The sequence below is a fragment of the Balaenoptera acutorostrata genome, chromosome 3, assembly GCF_949987535.1.
Source record: "Balaenoptera acutorostrata chromosome 3, mBalAcu1.1, whole genome shotgun sequence".
Taxonomy (NCBI): Eukaryota; Metazoa; Chordata; class Mammalia; order Artiodactyla; family Balaenopteridae; genus Balaenoptera; species Balaenoptera acutorostrata.
Window position 1 is genome coordinate 59,400,631 of NC_080066.1, and position 16,446 is coordinate 59,417,076.

General features: G+C 38.8%; 1 protein-coding gene across 1 annotated transcript in view; it reads left to right on the plus strand.

Moving 5' to 3' along the window:
- Positions 1–16,446, plus strand: part of LOC103011999 (OTU domain-containing protein 7A) — a 386,007-nt gene that overhangs the window by 210,857 nt on the left and 158,704 nt on the right. The window contains 2 exon segments of the mRNA XM_057543670.1: positions 612–706; positions 2,286–2,440. Coding sequence (XP_057399653.1) covers positions 2,290–2,440 — 151 coding nt within the window. The 5' untranslated portion in view covers positions 612–706; positions 2,286–2,289.

Genomic DNA, 16,446 nt, shown 5'->3' on the forward strand with positions numbered 1-16,446 from the left:
AGTCACCAAAGGACAGATATTATGTGATTCACTGATAGGAGGCTCCTGAAGCTGTCAAATTCAGAAACAGAAAGTAGAGTGTTGGTTTCCAGGGGCTGGGAGAGGGGGGAAATGGGAGTTATTGTTTAATGCGGACAGAGTTTCTGTTGGGGAAGATGAAAAAGTTCTGAAGATGATGGTGGTGACGATGATGCACAATAATGCAGAACGTACTTAATACCACTGAACTGCACACTTAAAATGGTTAAAATGGTCAATTTCATGTTATGTATGTGTTACAACAATAAAAACATGCAAGATTCAATGTGTTGATGGGGTGCTTACTATTAAGGTTGAAAACAGCTCTGTAATGGGAAAGGGATCCTCACTGAAATATAAGTACTTGCTACAAGGAAGAAATTTGAGACACCACCCTCCTTGCAGAAGCCCCCAGACGTGGGAGGTGATGGCCGCCCAGTAAGCAGGTGCCTGTAGGGCCCAGGAAGGCAGCGGGCTTGATGCAGGCAGTCAGCCGAGCCCCAGGTGCACCTCCTGTGGCACGAAGCAAAGCCTCAGCCTCTGGCTGACTGTCAGGAGAGTAACATGCTCTTATCTTCTGCTTTGTCCCCCAGGTGGCAGTGACCAAAGAAGAGGCTCTCCTGGCCGAGGCCCCAGTACATGGAGAGAAGGAAGAAAGCAATCTTCTAATTGGAACCATATACATTAGGTCAAAGCATTTTCTTATTTTTGAGCCACACCAACTCAAAAATCATGCCCCAGTCAGAGCCATGTGCAAGCTGGTGTAGTAACAGTGAATGTCTCTGAGGTCACAGGCCCCACTGTCTCATTGCTCCATCCTGGCACCTTCGATGAGCTTATTTCCTCAACTCTTACAAATGCTCAGGTGGACTCAGAGAAGTTACACAGTGTGTCACAGCTCATCACAGGGACAGAACTGGGGCTGAGATTAGGCCAACATTTCTGGCTCTAAAGCAGCAGCAGTTGGCACAGACCTAGCCCTCTGAGCAGAGCCCATCCAAGTGCTTATCTTGAAAAAGGAACGGGACACTCATCAATAGCATGGGATTTAAACTCACCCCACGACATGTAAAGTTAATTACATGCTCATTAGGATAACATTTTCCATCATCTTTACTCAGCAAACTTTCTGTGAAGGTCCAAATAGTAAATATGTTTAGTTTTTTTATTTTAATTTGATCTCTTTATTTTATTTTATTTTATTTTATTTATTTATTTATTTATTTATTTATGGCCGCACTGCATGGCATGCTGGATCTTAGTTTCCCGACCAAGGATCAAACCCATGCCCTCTGCAGTGGAAGCGCAGATTCTTAACCACTGGACCTCCAGGGAAGTCCAGTATGTTTTGTTCTGTGGGCCTTATGGTCTCTGTTTTAACTGCTCGACTCAGCCACGTGCACAAGCGACCACAGACAGTACGACGAGTGGTCATGGCTGGTTCCAGTACAACTTTATTCACAAAGTCAAGTGGTGGACCATAATTTGCCAACCCCTTATTGATGGAGACAGAGGATGCATTTGTGCTTTATCAGGCATGGCTGTGTTACCACTGGTGGCCCTGGTTCACTGGTGGGAGTCACCCTCACATGCTGTGTGCTGGTTGTTTTTCCCCAGCAACCGGCTGGCACAGTCGGCCTGTGGTCAAGCTGCAGGGCACTGTTTTATCCCCCTAACCGGGATTATTCTGCCTAGGAAATCTGAGAGATCTATGAATTTTGTTGGATTGTTGTTGTGAGTATGACAGCTCTTGGAAAGTTGGCGAATGGTTTATCCTCTTCAGCAAGTGTGGTATTTCTGTCGACTCTGGATTGACGTGGAGTCTTTCCTGAGAGCCAAGTGAGGGGGAGGGCTGAGGTGGGCACAGGGATGGGTCAGTGATAAAGGCGTAGGTGGGATATAGTGGCAACACAATTGTATTTGTGGAAGTGTTACACGTCTGCATAACTTGGAAGAGGATTAGAAATCTAGCGACTCCAAATGAATCTTAAGATCAGGTGTTTAATTTTTCTAGACCAACCTAGTCTATCTTCTTTTTAATCGGTAGTCACTGAAATTGACAGAACGCAAACAGGAAGCACTGAGCTGGGAATGCCCCCTCTCTCCTGTGGCGGCTACAAAGGGATGACATTTGAGTCTGACTTTTATTATTTACTGTCGCACATCAGGCAATCAGGCAGTGCCCCACATTGGCTCAAATACATGGCACAGCAAGCAGACCTGGTTTCTTCTCTCCATCATGTTTGCCTCTCTGTTCTCTCCTGCAGATGGATGGTTTCTAGCCTGCTTCCAAACCCCACCTCGGCTGAGTGTTGGGCGGCCCTTCTACACGCTCCTATGACTCTTGATATGGACGCAGTCCTGTCAGACTTTGTTCGGTCCACGGGGGCAGAACCTGGTCTGGCCAGAGACCTGCTGGAAGGTAGGCCTCCTCCAGCCCACCCCCCAACCACCCTCTTGGGCATAACTGCCCCCAACCCAGTGACAAAAGATAAGAAGGTTTCTCTTACCTGACGAGGGTGGTACTTGGACTCCTAAAAAAGCAAAAGAAGGTGTGGATGGTGAAATTACTTTTGTTATTCTTGACTTTCTTTGGGGAATGGAATAGATCAGACAACTCTCTACAGTAAAAGAGCAGAAGGCATTAGCTAAGCTTTGCTTTGCATTAAAGCTTACACATACTGAGTCAAAATCTACCAATACCTATTTTTTAAAGAAAATATATTTAGTAAAGCAGAAATTAGAGAACATTCAAAAAAACACTTTTATTGGAGACCTTAGCTTCTTATCTTTGTCTTAGCTGAGACAAAAATACTTTAGGCCATAGTTTTTGGTGAAAAAACACCTAACAGCCAATAAAATAGTTGAAAATAATTCACAAGCAAGAAGGCAAATTCATCCTCAAGCTTTTAGCGTAGATATCATTCACTACATGAAAAATGTGCATAGTCCATATTTAGAATGTTTTGAGATAGTTATTCAGCTATAATCATAATGAAATAAAAATTAATGTTTAGTTTCAGTCTCTAAAATGGATTTACTTTGTGTATTTTTGAAATTTCTTTTTTCGTGGTGGGGTGAAGGGAAGAAGTGGGAAGAACCAATTACAACTTCTCAGGAGAGTCCTGTGTGTGAAAGGGGAGAATTTTTAAACAATTACTCTTTGCTTCATGTGTATAAATTCCTACTTGTGAAATTAGCAAATACTTGGTCAAGTAGTGTTAAGTTACAATGATTCCTTCATTCACTTAGGGGAAAATATGAATTACTGTAGATTTGCATGACTGGAGGTAACTATTCAATCCTATTGAAAATTAGCTGCTTATTGGGGGATTCTGATAAAATGGGAGTAGTTTTTAAATTTCCCTGAACCTCCCAGAATTTCAAACAAACTTGGGGTTTAGAATAAAATATGCTTAGAGAATATTTGTGATATATGTGAATCAAAGTGCTGTTCTAATGTCTCCCTGATAGCTTTCACTGCTTTTCTTAATTTCAGTGAGCAGTCACATGGAGAAGTAGGTTTACAGTGAGATTGGCAACAAGGGCTGGGGTCAAGTCCAGACTCAACATTTACTGGCTACGAGATGTAGGGCAAATTATTTCATTTCCCTTAAGCCTCAGTTTTTTTTCTATACAATGAGCCTAACCCACTTTCCAGGGTGATCGTAAACATTAGAAGTTGTGATGTAAATGCTCAGGTGGAGTGACCAGCGTGTAGAGATGCTCAGACAATAGCAGAAGATCTTGTCTGTGGTTGCCCTCTTTGCAACTAGTACTGACCTTGCTGTTGATATCTGGTTAGCCTTCAGCTGGAAGCAAGAGTTGTCAGCTCTTTTCTTTTTTCTTTAATTTTATTTTTTAAGGAAAAATACAGGAAAATGACTTTTTGTGTACAGTTCTAAGAATTTGAACATGTGTATAGATTTGTGTTATTATTACTGCTCTCAGAACACAGAACTGTCCCATCACCCCCAAGTACCCCTCCTGCTCTCTTTAACGCTGTGCCTTCCCCAACCCTGGGCACTGGCAACCCCTGTTCTGTTTTTTATCACTTTGGTTTTGTCTCTGTCGAGAACTTTATATACATGGAGTCACGCAGAACCTAATCTTTTTGAACGGGCTTCCTTTCACTCAGCATAATTATCTTGAGATTCATTTGAGCTGTTGTGCGTATCCATAGTTTGTTCCTTTGTTCTGCTGAGTGGTACCCATTGTAGAGATGGACCATGGACTGTTTAGCCATTCACCTGTAGGGGGCATTCAGTTGTTTCCAGTTTTTACAGTTAGACTAGAACTGCGATACACTTGAGAACAGGGGTTTTGTGAACACAGTTTTAATTTTTCTAGGGTAAACACAGGGGAGGGATTGCTGGTTCACATGGTAAGTATATGTTTAACTTTAAAAGAAATTGCCAAACTGTTTTCCAGAGTGCAATACTATTTTGCATTCCACCAGAAATATGTGAGAGTGCTAGCTGCTCCACATCCTCACCAGCTCTTGGCTTTTAAAAAAAAAAATTAGCCATTGTAGTAGGTTTAGAATGGTATTTCCTCATCATTTTAGTTTTCATTTCCCTAGTGACTAATGATGCTGAATTTTTTTCATGTTATAAGTTTTCATCTGTGTATTTTCTCTGGCAAAATATCTGTTCAAGCCTTTTTCCTATTTCTCAGCAAAATTAGGTTGCTATTTTTTTTATAGTTGAGTTTTGAGAGTTCATTATATATTCTGAGTATAAATCCTTTGTCAGATACGTGATCTGCAAATATTCTCTCCCAGTCTGTGCTTGACTTTTCACTCTCTTAGCAATGCCCTTGGCAGAGCAGAAGTTTTTAATTTTGATGAAGTCCAATTATCATTTTTTTTTCTTTTATGGATCATGCTTTGGATGACATGTCTAAGAACCTTTGCATAACCAGGTCATGAAGATTTTCTCCTATGTGAACTCTTAAAAGTTTTATACTTTTGTGTTTTCATTTAGATCTCTGACTCATCTTGAGTTGATTTTTGTATAACATGTGAGATTTAGGGTAAGGTTCATTTTTATGCATATAGATGACCAGTTGTTCAAACCATTTTTTGAAAAGCTTATCCTTTGTCCTTTGAATTGCCTTTGCACATTTGTCACAAACCAACTGAGTGTATTTGTAGGAAACTATTGATGCCGGTTCAGTTCCACTGATCGATATGTCCATTCCTTTGCCAATACTACACCGTCTCGATTACCATAGCTTTGTAGTGAGTCTTAAAATCAGCATGATTCTTCCAACTTTATTATTTTTTTTCAAAAGTGTTTCAAGTATCCTATTTTTTTGCCTCTCCATATAAACTTGAGGATTGGGTTACCTCTATAAAGTTTCCTGCTGGAATTTTTATTGGAATTATGTTAAATCTATAAATCAATGCTAACTATGTTATGTCTTCCAACCCATGAAGTCAGTGTAGCTACATTTTCCATTTATTTAAGCCTTATTTGAGTGCTTTCATGATCATTTTGTAGTTTTTAGCATATCAGATCCTATACATATTTTGTAAGGTATATATCTAGGGAGGAATTGAACTTCTATAGATGGTATTTTTTTTAAGTTCGGTTTCTAATTGTTCATTGCTCGTATATAATCAACATGCAATTGATTTTTCCATGTTGTCCTCATATCCTGCAATCTTACTAAACTCAATTATTTGTTCAAGAGTGTGTGTCTGTGTGTGTATTCCTTGAAATTTTCTATGTAGACAGTTATGTTGTTTCCTTTCCAATGTATGCCTTTTATTTATTTTTCTTACCTTACTCTTATTCTTCACTTATTCCTGTTTATTGCACTGGCTAAGACTTCCAGTAAAAGGTTGAATAAGAGTGGTGAAAGGGAACATCCTTGCCTTGTTCTTGATCTTAGGGGGAAAGCTTTCAGTCTTTCAGCTTTATGTAGAATGGGTTTTTGTTGATATTCTTTGTCAGGTGAAGGAAATACTTTTCTGGTCCTAGTTTGATGAAAGTTTTATCATAAATAGTTGTTAAGTTTTTTCCAAATGCATCTTCTACATCAGCTGATATGATTGAGTTGTTTCTCTTCTTTAAACTGCTAATATAATGTATTGCATTGATTGCCTTCTAATAGTAAACCAACCTTTCAGCCATTATTTCTTTAAAGATGTTTTCTGCTGCACATTTTTCTCCTCTCCTAATGGGACTTGGATGATATAAAGGTTAGACCTTTAGTTATTGTCTTACAGGTCCGTACAGTTCTACTCACTTTCTTTTCCAATCATTTCTCTGTCAATTTTTCAGATTGGACAACTTCTGTTGATCTGCTTATAAATTTACTGAATCCCCTGTCATCTCCATTCTGTTACTGAGCCCATCCAATGATTTTTTATTTTAGTTGTTGAATTTTTTCATTTCTAACATTTCCACTTGATTCTTCTTTATATCTTCTGTTTCTTTGCTGAGACTTTCTGTATTTTTCAAGAGTGTTTGCTCTCCCTTACTGGTTGGAAAATATAATAACTGCTTTAAAGTCTTGGTCAGATAATTTCAATATCTGTGGCATCCCAGCATTGCTATTGAGATTTCCCTGGGTTTTTTGGTATAGTGAGTAAATTTCAATTGTATCCTAGATATTTTGAATATTATGTTTTGAGACTTTGGTTGTTTTTTAAATCTTATGGCAGATATTGTTATTTTTGTTTTAGGAAGTAATTAACCCAGTAGGGTTCAGACCACAAGTCCTCAGTTCCCCAAGACTTCTGTGGATCGTGGTTTCGACTTCAAGTCTTTGAGAAGTGCTGTTGGATCTGTCTGGTGTATGTACCACCTACTGGCCAGTCTGGGACTTAGGCAAGTCGTCTGTCCCATATTTTACTGCTCCAAGTCTCTGGAGTCTATTCAGGGTCAGATCCATACATGTGCAGTTCAGGGGTAAGCCCAAGAGTTCATAAACAACTTTAAGGGGTTGCTTTCCCCAGCTCCTGCCTTATCATAATCGCCTCGATAGTTCTGCGTCCCTGGGACTCTGCTCTCCAGCCCTTCAGCCAGCACCCTGAGGCTGTGTTTGCTCTGCACTCCTGCACACTTGATTTGACTGCACCCATCTCAGAGCTGAGCAGAGGCCGGAGAGAGAGCAACAGCAGTGGGGCTCACCACACCCACTGGGATCCACAGCTCCTCTGATTAGAGAGGAAGGTTCTCTGCCTTCCTGTTCTGATTTCCTGCCATCTCCCATTGCTGCCACAGGATTGCTTGAGGTCTGGGGCACAAGAGAACTGAGGGAAAAAATTTAAGAAAAAAAAGATAAATAAGGGGCTTCTACACTCTCTCTGAACATTGTAGACCCCCTTCCTGCTTCTTGAGCCAGAGGAGAGGTCTCCTCTTGGAACCAATGCCCACTTCTGAGTTCTGGGCTGCCCTGAGTTCACGTCAGAGAGACTGGAAATAAAAAGTGATAAACTCACCACCAGTTCTGTGGTCTTCTTCCTCAGTCTGCCTGCTCTCATTACTTCTCTGAATAATGAAGTAATAGGTAAAGTAATAATGAAGTAATAGTAGCAGGTGAATAGCTGCTTTCAGTAGGAGAGACGCAGTGGGGTGTCCTTCCTTCATATACCCTGGAACCTGTCTTCTGTTTTTACAAGCGGGAAGGTCATGGTTACCTACGTATGGTGGGTTCTTTAAGTTGTCAAAGTTATTTGGGTCAAGATTTTTCTAGAAGTCAGTGTTTCAAAGAACAAACTATTTCATTGTGAGGTCTCAGATCTTTCTAAGGGTAAAAAAATTTCAGTGATGGCAGAAGCTGGGTGAAAGGTACATGGACCCTCTCTGTAGTGTTTTTTAAACTATTTGTGTGTTTTTATGGAAACAACCTAAATGTCCATCGACAGATGAACAGATAAAGAAGACGTAGTATATATATACACACAATAGAATACTACTCAATTATTCATATAAAAAAGAATGAAATAATGCCATTTGCAGCAACATGGATGGACCTAGAGATTATCATACTGAGTGAAATAAGCCAGACAGAGAAAGACAAATATCATATGATATCACTTACATGTGGAATCTTAAAAAATGATACAGATGAACTTATTTACAAAACAGAAAAAGACCCACAGACATGGAAAACAAACTTATGGTTACCAAAGGGGAAAGGTGGGAAGGGATAAATTAGGAGTTTGGGATTAACAGATACACACTACTATACATAAAACAGATAACCAACAAGGACCTACTGTATAGTACAGGGAACTATACTCAATATTTTGTAATAACCTATAAGGGAAAAAAGAGTCTGAAAAAATGTATATATATCTATACATATATGTGTGTATGTTTGTATAACTGAATCACTTTGCTATACATCTGAAACTAATACAACATTGTAAATCAACTATACTTCAATTTTTAAAAAGAGTAAAGTAAAAAAATAGTGTGTTTTTAATTAATTTATTTTTTTCAAAATAAAAAGTTAAAAACACACAGTGATGGGAATCACAGTACAGCAGAGGAAGGCCAATGAGAAGAAAGAGTAGCAGAGGCTGATAGAAATCTGGCAAAAAAGACAGGATAGGGACAACGGGATAAGCAGAGACAAAGGCAGAGGAAGTGAACAACAGTCAGCCTCTGGGTGAAAGGATGTGTCCTTACCTGGCCGCAGGCTTCCCTTTGCCAGTTGGTCAAGTGGTCCCTCTGAAACAAAGGTCAGTTTGGGTGACTTTGTTTCCCAGATTCCTCTGATATCCCCTCTACCTGCAGAATAAACTCCTCCACAAGCCACTCAAGTCCCTTCAGCATCCAGCCCTGCTCCATCCCTTCTACCTCATCTCCCACTGCATCCCTTCACCATCCTTCTCCCCAGACACACCATCCACCTCTGTGCTTGTGTTTAAGCTCATGTCTAGTGCTGCCCACTCCCCCCCACACACACTCTGTCTCACTCTTTATTCTGCTCCTCTTCCTAGTTAGATCACAAGCTCCATGATAGCAGGGGCCATTCCAGGTTTTGCCCACTTTGTTCCCCCACCATTGGCACATGCTAGCCCCTCAATAGTGTGATCTGGCTGCTGGGAACCAGGAACAAGCAACCAGATGGAAATCCTCATGCGCATGGAGACAAACAATAAACAGCATAAATGAGTTAGATGGTATTTTAGTGGTTAATGCCATGGAGAAACCCGTATAAGGGGAGCAGGTATTGGGTGCGGGTATGGGTGCAATTTTAAGTTAGGGTTGTCAGAGAAGGCCTCACTAAAAGAAATGGAATCTGAACAAAGATTTGAGGTATGAGAGAGTGGATACCCGGGAAAGAAGTTTCTAGGAAGAGTTGAAATGAATTGGTCATTCCTTGCATTCCTCAGAACTTTGTAGACTTCTATTACAACAGATATTTGGTTGTGTCTTATTTGATAATTGATCACATACTTTTTTTCCTCATTAAATTAGAAGTTCTTTGGAAAATAATCTGAAAAATAAAAAATACATATATACATATATATGTGTGTATGTACATATAACTGAATCACTTTGCTATACATTTGAAATTAACACAACATTGTAAATTAACCATACTTCAGTTTTTAAAAAAGGATAATAATGGAACCAATCTAAAGGGAGTTTTCCTGATTAAATTAAAGGGATATATAAAATATAAAGAAAAACAAGTTCTTAAAGACAAGAGCAGTAGCATTGATGACAGTAGTTAGCATTTATGGTACATTGTTCTATATCAGACACTAGGCTCTTTAAATGTGATGTCTCATTTAATCCATGCAACACATTAACAGAGTCTTAGCTTTCCCATTGTATAGGCAAGAAAACCAAGGCCAAGAAAATTCCTTGAAGTTACATAGTCAGGACATAGCAGAACCACACGTGAATCCACTTGTGACACCAAATACCAGGTTTTTCTGCAAAACCGGATCACCTACCATTGATTCCTGTACCCACTGTGTCCTTGTAGAGTGTAGCAGCATTTCGTATGCTATGTCCATTCGGAAGAATTTTAATGAATCACTGGAGGAATGTTTGAGTAACCCATTTTATGATGTGACTAATTAACTTTTCAAATAAAATACCACTTCAAGAGACCACAAAGACTATTCAAAAACTAGAACTAATAGCTAACATTCATGTGCCAGGCACTGTCTAGCCACTTGACATATATTAAAAGTTGGTTAAAAAGATTTTCGAGTGGGAGGCCAAACACATGAGTTCTTAAAGTGTCAGTTCCCTACTTAAAGAGAAAGCAACTCTCACACTTTTACAATAACTGTGAATTTCAGGCCTTGCAGCTTTACCAAGATATTCTTTCCATGCCTCACTTATGTTGCCATCCATGGGGGACAAAATCCTTGAGCAAAGAAGCCAGGTTGCATTTAGAAAAAACATTAACTGGAAATTAACATCTCACATGTCCCTAGTCTAATTTTTCAGAATCTTTGTGGAATTTGCAAAATTAAGGACAATGGTGACAAGTGAGTTAAATTGTATTCTCAAAAATATATATGCATGTAGGGAAGCTGTCCACGTATTTTAAGATGCATGTATGTTTACCAGTTGAGTTGGTAATTTGATAATGAAAGTTTCTAGAGTTGTTTATGAGGAAATATACCCTTTTCCAATACTGGGTTCCTTGGGTTTGAAGTATATTTAGTTTGGAAATTTGCAAATGGTGGTCCAGCTCATATGGAGAGGTAACTCCCAATCACTTGCCAGTCATATTGACAGGTAATTCCATTAACCTTTACGTTTGGCCTTTGAAAATGTTCCTACGATACAGGGACAGCAGCTGCTGACTTGGATAAATGCAGTAATGCTCCAAAGCATACACCCAAGAAATGGGGGAGAGATGGAGGCAACTCAGGGGAGCATGTGTTTAGCAGAAGTCTCTCCTTAGCCTGACAGCTGGTCATCCACCCACAGCAAACCCACAGGGCTACCATGGAGCATTTCACAGGTGGGAGGAGCCCAAAGGCCCTCTGCCTGGAGCCTGGCCAGTCGCCGTGGCTGACCCAGGATGCTTTGGCTCCAAGAGCCACACTAACTTATTAAACACCCAGGAAACCAAAGTGGGCTCCAGAATGGTCACACTTTTAATTACAGTGAGAAATAAAAGTGTCCCAAGGCCAGACTCACCACACTTATTTACCCAGAGCATCCTTTCTCTGCAGTCAAGCTAGATCTGAAGCCCAGTCTTGAACACACGTCACCTGATTTACCAGGAGAATTCACTGCTCTAACTTTTTTCAAATTTGCATGATTAGAGGGCTGCTGTGAGCAAGTCCCACATCCCTGAGTGAGAAGAAAAAAGCAGCCTGGTGACTGTGAATCCTGAGTGGGAATTAGAGGAGAAGGTCTGATGGCCTCTGGCCAGAGCCGGGATTACCTGTGAATCTAGAAATGATTACTGAAATGGTTACTGAAATGAAACCACAGGTTCCTCCCCCTACTGTCCTGTCCCCAGCAGGGGCAGCTCTGCCATTAGATTAGTCGTATTTGAAATAACCAAAAAAAAAGTCCTGTCCAGGATCCAATTTCCAAGACACCTCCTTTGGCATGGTCCCATTCAGGAGGAAACATTTTCTCCTTAGACGGGTGAGTGTATTTAAATACTTGTGAAAACAAACTGAGACCATTAGGACCATGTGTGGTAGTTCTGTTCTGGCACGCTAATCAATTAAGTAGATCCCTCGTTTCCTTTCCCTTAGGGAAGATTGTAACCCCAAGTACCATCACTGGCTGCTTGAAATTAAATGCTTTCTCTCTGGAAAGCCAACCACATCCATTGCAGTCTTTCTGGAGGATGTCTCCACCTGAGCTACCCACCTTTTTGTGTTCTTCTACCTTGCTCCCCTGATAGGCATGTTCCTCCAGGGCTCCCAGCCCCGTGTACTCAATAACACGGACTAAATGGAATTTCGTTGAAGAGGCATCCCCAGCAGCTTGTGGGTGGATTTCTTAACGGAGTATGTGATGCAGTTAGTAGGATCTGTGTCCCTTTAACCCCCTCCAAGTGTCCTCACTGCCACTCTCTCAGCCTCTTCCTGCTCCCTAGTCAAGCAGCTCACTGCTCAATACTTGATGATATTAAAGAATTATTGTCAATTAGTTTTAGGTGTGATATTGTTACTGAGGTTATGCTAAGAAATATACACACACTGAAATATTGATGGATGAAATGGTATCACTCTGAGATTTGGGAGGTGGGGGAATGGGTGAGATTAGAAATGAAACAAGATTAGCCATGAACTGATTATTTATTAAAACTGGGTAATGGATGCACTTGGGTTCATAATAATCTGTATATTTCTGTATGCTTATACAACTTTCCATAACAATAGTTTAAAAACAGCATCAGGAAACTTTTGCTTCCAGCCAAGATGGAGCATTAGGAAATGGGCTTACCCTCATGCTTGAGACAAGAGAAGAGAGCAGTGTGTAAGAAACAAGCCACTGAACTTTAGACAATGAAGGAAGGTGATCCCTGAAAGATGGGAAACATACAAGAGTAGTCCTGTGGTTGCCAAGCTCATGGCCTTGAGAGTGTTTCCAGGATGTGGTGTGGAGAGAAGGATCCAAGATGGAGCCCAGCAGACTGCCTGTCATGAGGAGTCAGAGCTGAGGGTCAGGGAGTGAAGGAGATCAGAGCACAGAGAGGAGAGAGATGCACAGGGAGAACGCCAGCAATGTACCAAGGGTTTGCCTCTGCTACTTGGCATGTGTGTAAGGAAGTTACATGCAGCTGGGGAAAGAACCAACTAAGATTAGAGGGAACAGTGCCCACCAGCAACACAGAGCTAAGTACAGTGTCTGTGCCCACCCATCAAATAGGAAAAGCACCGAGTGTGATTTCTAGAAGGGTGTTGCCTCAGTAATGGCAAATAATTAACCCTGGAATAAAAACTGCTCTGGTCACACCTAACAAACCATAGAAGCAAGACCCAAAAGGATTAAATTGTTTCCAAGAAATGTAACTACATTCCAGAACACAGCTGAGTAATAGTTATTGGAATATAAACTCGTTCAGCACCAAACAATATAAAATTCACATTGTGTGTCATCCAGTCAAAAGTTAGCAGGAATGCAAAGATGAGGGAAAGTATGACCCATAATAAGGAGAAATTATTCAATCAAAACCAACCTAGAACTGACATAGATGTTAGTATTATCAGACAAGGACATTAAGAGTTATTAAAAGTTGTAAAAACAGCAGAGTTGAATAAATTGTATTCTGTATGTTCAAAAATTTAAGTAAAGATGTAGAAGATATTTTTAAAGACCCACATCAAACTTCCAGATATGAAAACTACATGAGATTAAAAATTAACTCAATGGGATTAAGAGCAGATTGAATATTACAGAAAAACAAAGATTAATAAACAGAGGCATAACAATAGAAACTATCCAAAATGAGACAAAGAAAATAAAGAAATTCAAAACATGTCAGTGAGTTGTGGAAGAAGTGCAGTCAACCTAAAATATGTGTAATTGGAATTCCTGAAGAGGGGCATAAGGGACAGAAAAAAATAACTGAAGAAATGAGCAGTACGTAGGGGAAATTTCTATCACTAACCTTGTTAGAAAAAAAGAAAGGCCTCAAATCAATGACCTCAGTTTCCACCTTAAAAACTAGAAAAAGAAGAGCAAATTAAACCCAAAGTAAGCAGAAGCAATGAAACAATAAATATCAGAATAGAAGTAATGAAACAGAACAGAGAAAAATAATAGACAACTCAATGAACTCAAGAGTAAATTCATTGAGATCAATAAAACTGATAAACCTCTAGCCAGATAATCAGGGAAAAAGAAGATAAATTAACAATATAAAGAATGAGAAATTACCTTAGTACAGATTGTATAGACACTAAAAGTATTATAAGGGAATATTATGGACAAGTTTATATTAATAATTACAACAACTTAGGTGAAATTGACAAATTCCTTGAAAAGTGCAAACTACCAAAGCCGATGCAAGAAAAAGTAAATAACCTGGATATCTCTCTATCTCTTAAAGTGATTTAAGTTGGAGTTAAAAGCCTTCACACAAAGAAAACTGCAGGCACAGACACTTCACTGGTAAATTCTACCACACATAGAAGAAATTATAGCATTTTTACACAAACTCTTCCAGAAAATCAAAGAAGAGCTATACTTCCCAATCCATGCTATGAGGCCAGAGTACCCTAATACAAAACCAAACGGTCCAGAGCAGATGTTCCTCATGAAGATCAATATGAAAACTCTAAATAAATTTTTAGCAAATTGAACTCAGTAATACATAAAAAGTATAATACATCATGACCAAGTGGGTTTTATCCCAAGAATGCAAAACTAATTTAACATTCAAAAATCAATCAGTGTAATTTACCATATTGACAAACCAAAACACAGAAAACTATATGATCACCTCAATAGGAATGTGAAGAGTCTGACAAAATCCAACATTCATTCCTGATTTAAAAAATAAATAAAAACTCTCAGAAAACTAGGAATAGAAGGGTACTTTCTCAATCTAATGTAGAGCATTTACAAAACAAACAAATAAGCAAACAAAAAGCCCTACAGCTACCAAGATACTTACTGTTGAAAGAAAGAATGCTTTCGCACTAAGACCAGGAACAAGACAAGGATGCCAACCCTCACCACTATATACAACATTTCCCTGGAGATTCTAGCCAGTGTAGTCAAGCAAGAAAGTATAATTTCAAAAACCATCCAGATTGAAAAGGAAGAGTAAGCTATCTCTAGTCACAGAGGGCATAATGACCTATGTATAAGATTCAGTGGAATTTACAAAAAGTTATTGGAACTAATAAGTGAGTTCAGCAGTGTTGCAGGATACAAGATTAATATACAGATGTCAATTTCATTTCTATATATCTGCAATGAATAATGGAAATTGAAATTTCAAAAAATAACTTTTTCAATAGCATCAAAAGATATGAAATACTAGGGATAAATCTGACAACAGTGTGTAAGACCTATACACTGAAACTACAATGCATTGCTTAGAGAATTAAAGACCTAAATGAAAGGAGAGATGTTGCACATCCATGACATATCAATATTGTTGAGATGTCATTCTCCCCAAATTGATCTTTAAGCTCAACACAATCCCAATCAAAATATCAGCAGGCATTTTCTTGTAAAAATTGACAAGCTACTTTAATATTCAAAGAGAAATGCAAAAACCTAGAATAAACAAAAGAACTTTGAAAAATTAGAGCAAAGTTGCAGGCTAACAATACCTGTTATTAAGAATCATTATGAAGGTCCATAATCAAAAGAATGTGGAATTGGCATAAAGATAGAGAAATAGATCAATGAAACATTGGTAAGTCAAGAAATAGCTCATATATATTGACTCCTGAAATCCAGTAAAGAAACGAAGGCAATTCAGTGCAGAAAAAATAATCTTTTCAATAAATGACAGTGAAATAATTGGATATTCATGTACAAAAAAACCCACTTTGATCTATACCTCACACATATATAAAAATTACCACAAAATGGATGATAGACCTAAATGTAACACCTAAAACTCAAAAATATTTTAGAAAAACGATTAGGAGAAAATCTTAATGGCCTAAGGTTAGGCAAAGTTTTTTTCCCAGCTTTATTGAGATCTAATTGAAAAATAAAATTGCAAGATATTTAAAGTACACACATGATAATTTGATATATGTATACGCTGTGAAAGGATTTCCTTACCAAGTTAATTAACACATCCATCAACTGTTTGCCTTTTTCCTTTTTTTTGTAAGAAAATTTAAGTTCTACCCTCTTAGCAAATTTCATTTATACAATACAGTGTTATCAACTATAGGAACCACATAATACATTAACCCCTCAGACCTTTTTCATCTTATAACAGAAAGTTTGTACCCTTTTACCAACCTCTCCCCATTTCCCCCACCTCCCAACCCCTGAAAACCACTTCTCTACTTTCCGTTTCTATGAGTTCACATTTTTTTTTAAGATTCCACATATAAGTGAGATCATACATTATTCGTCTTTGCCTGGCTTATATCACTTAGCATAATGCCCTCCAGCTTCATCCATGCTGTTGCAAATGACAGGATTTCCTCCCTTTTTAAGGCTGAATAATATTCTATTGTGTATATATATTTTCTTTATCCATTCATCCATCAGTGGACATTTATGTTGTTTCCATATCTTGGCTATCGTGAATAATGCCGCAATGAACACGGGAGTACAGGTGTCTCTTGGAGATAATGATTTTGTCTCCATAGGATAAATACTCAGGAGTGGGATTGCTGGATCTTATGGTAGTTAAATTTTTAATTTTTTGAGGAACCTCCGTACTGTTTTCCATAGTGACTATACTAATTTACATTCCCACCAACAGCTCACAAGCGTTCTCTTTTTTCCATATCCTTGCCAGCATTTGTTATCTCTTGCCTTTTTA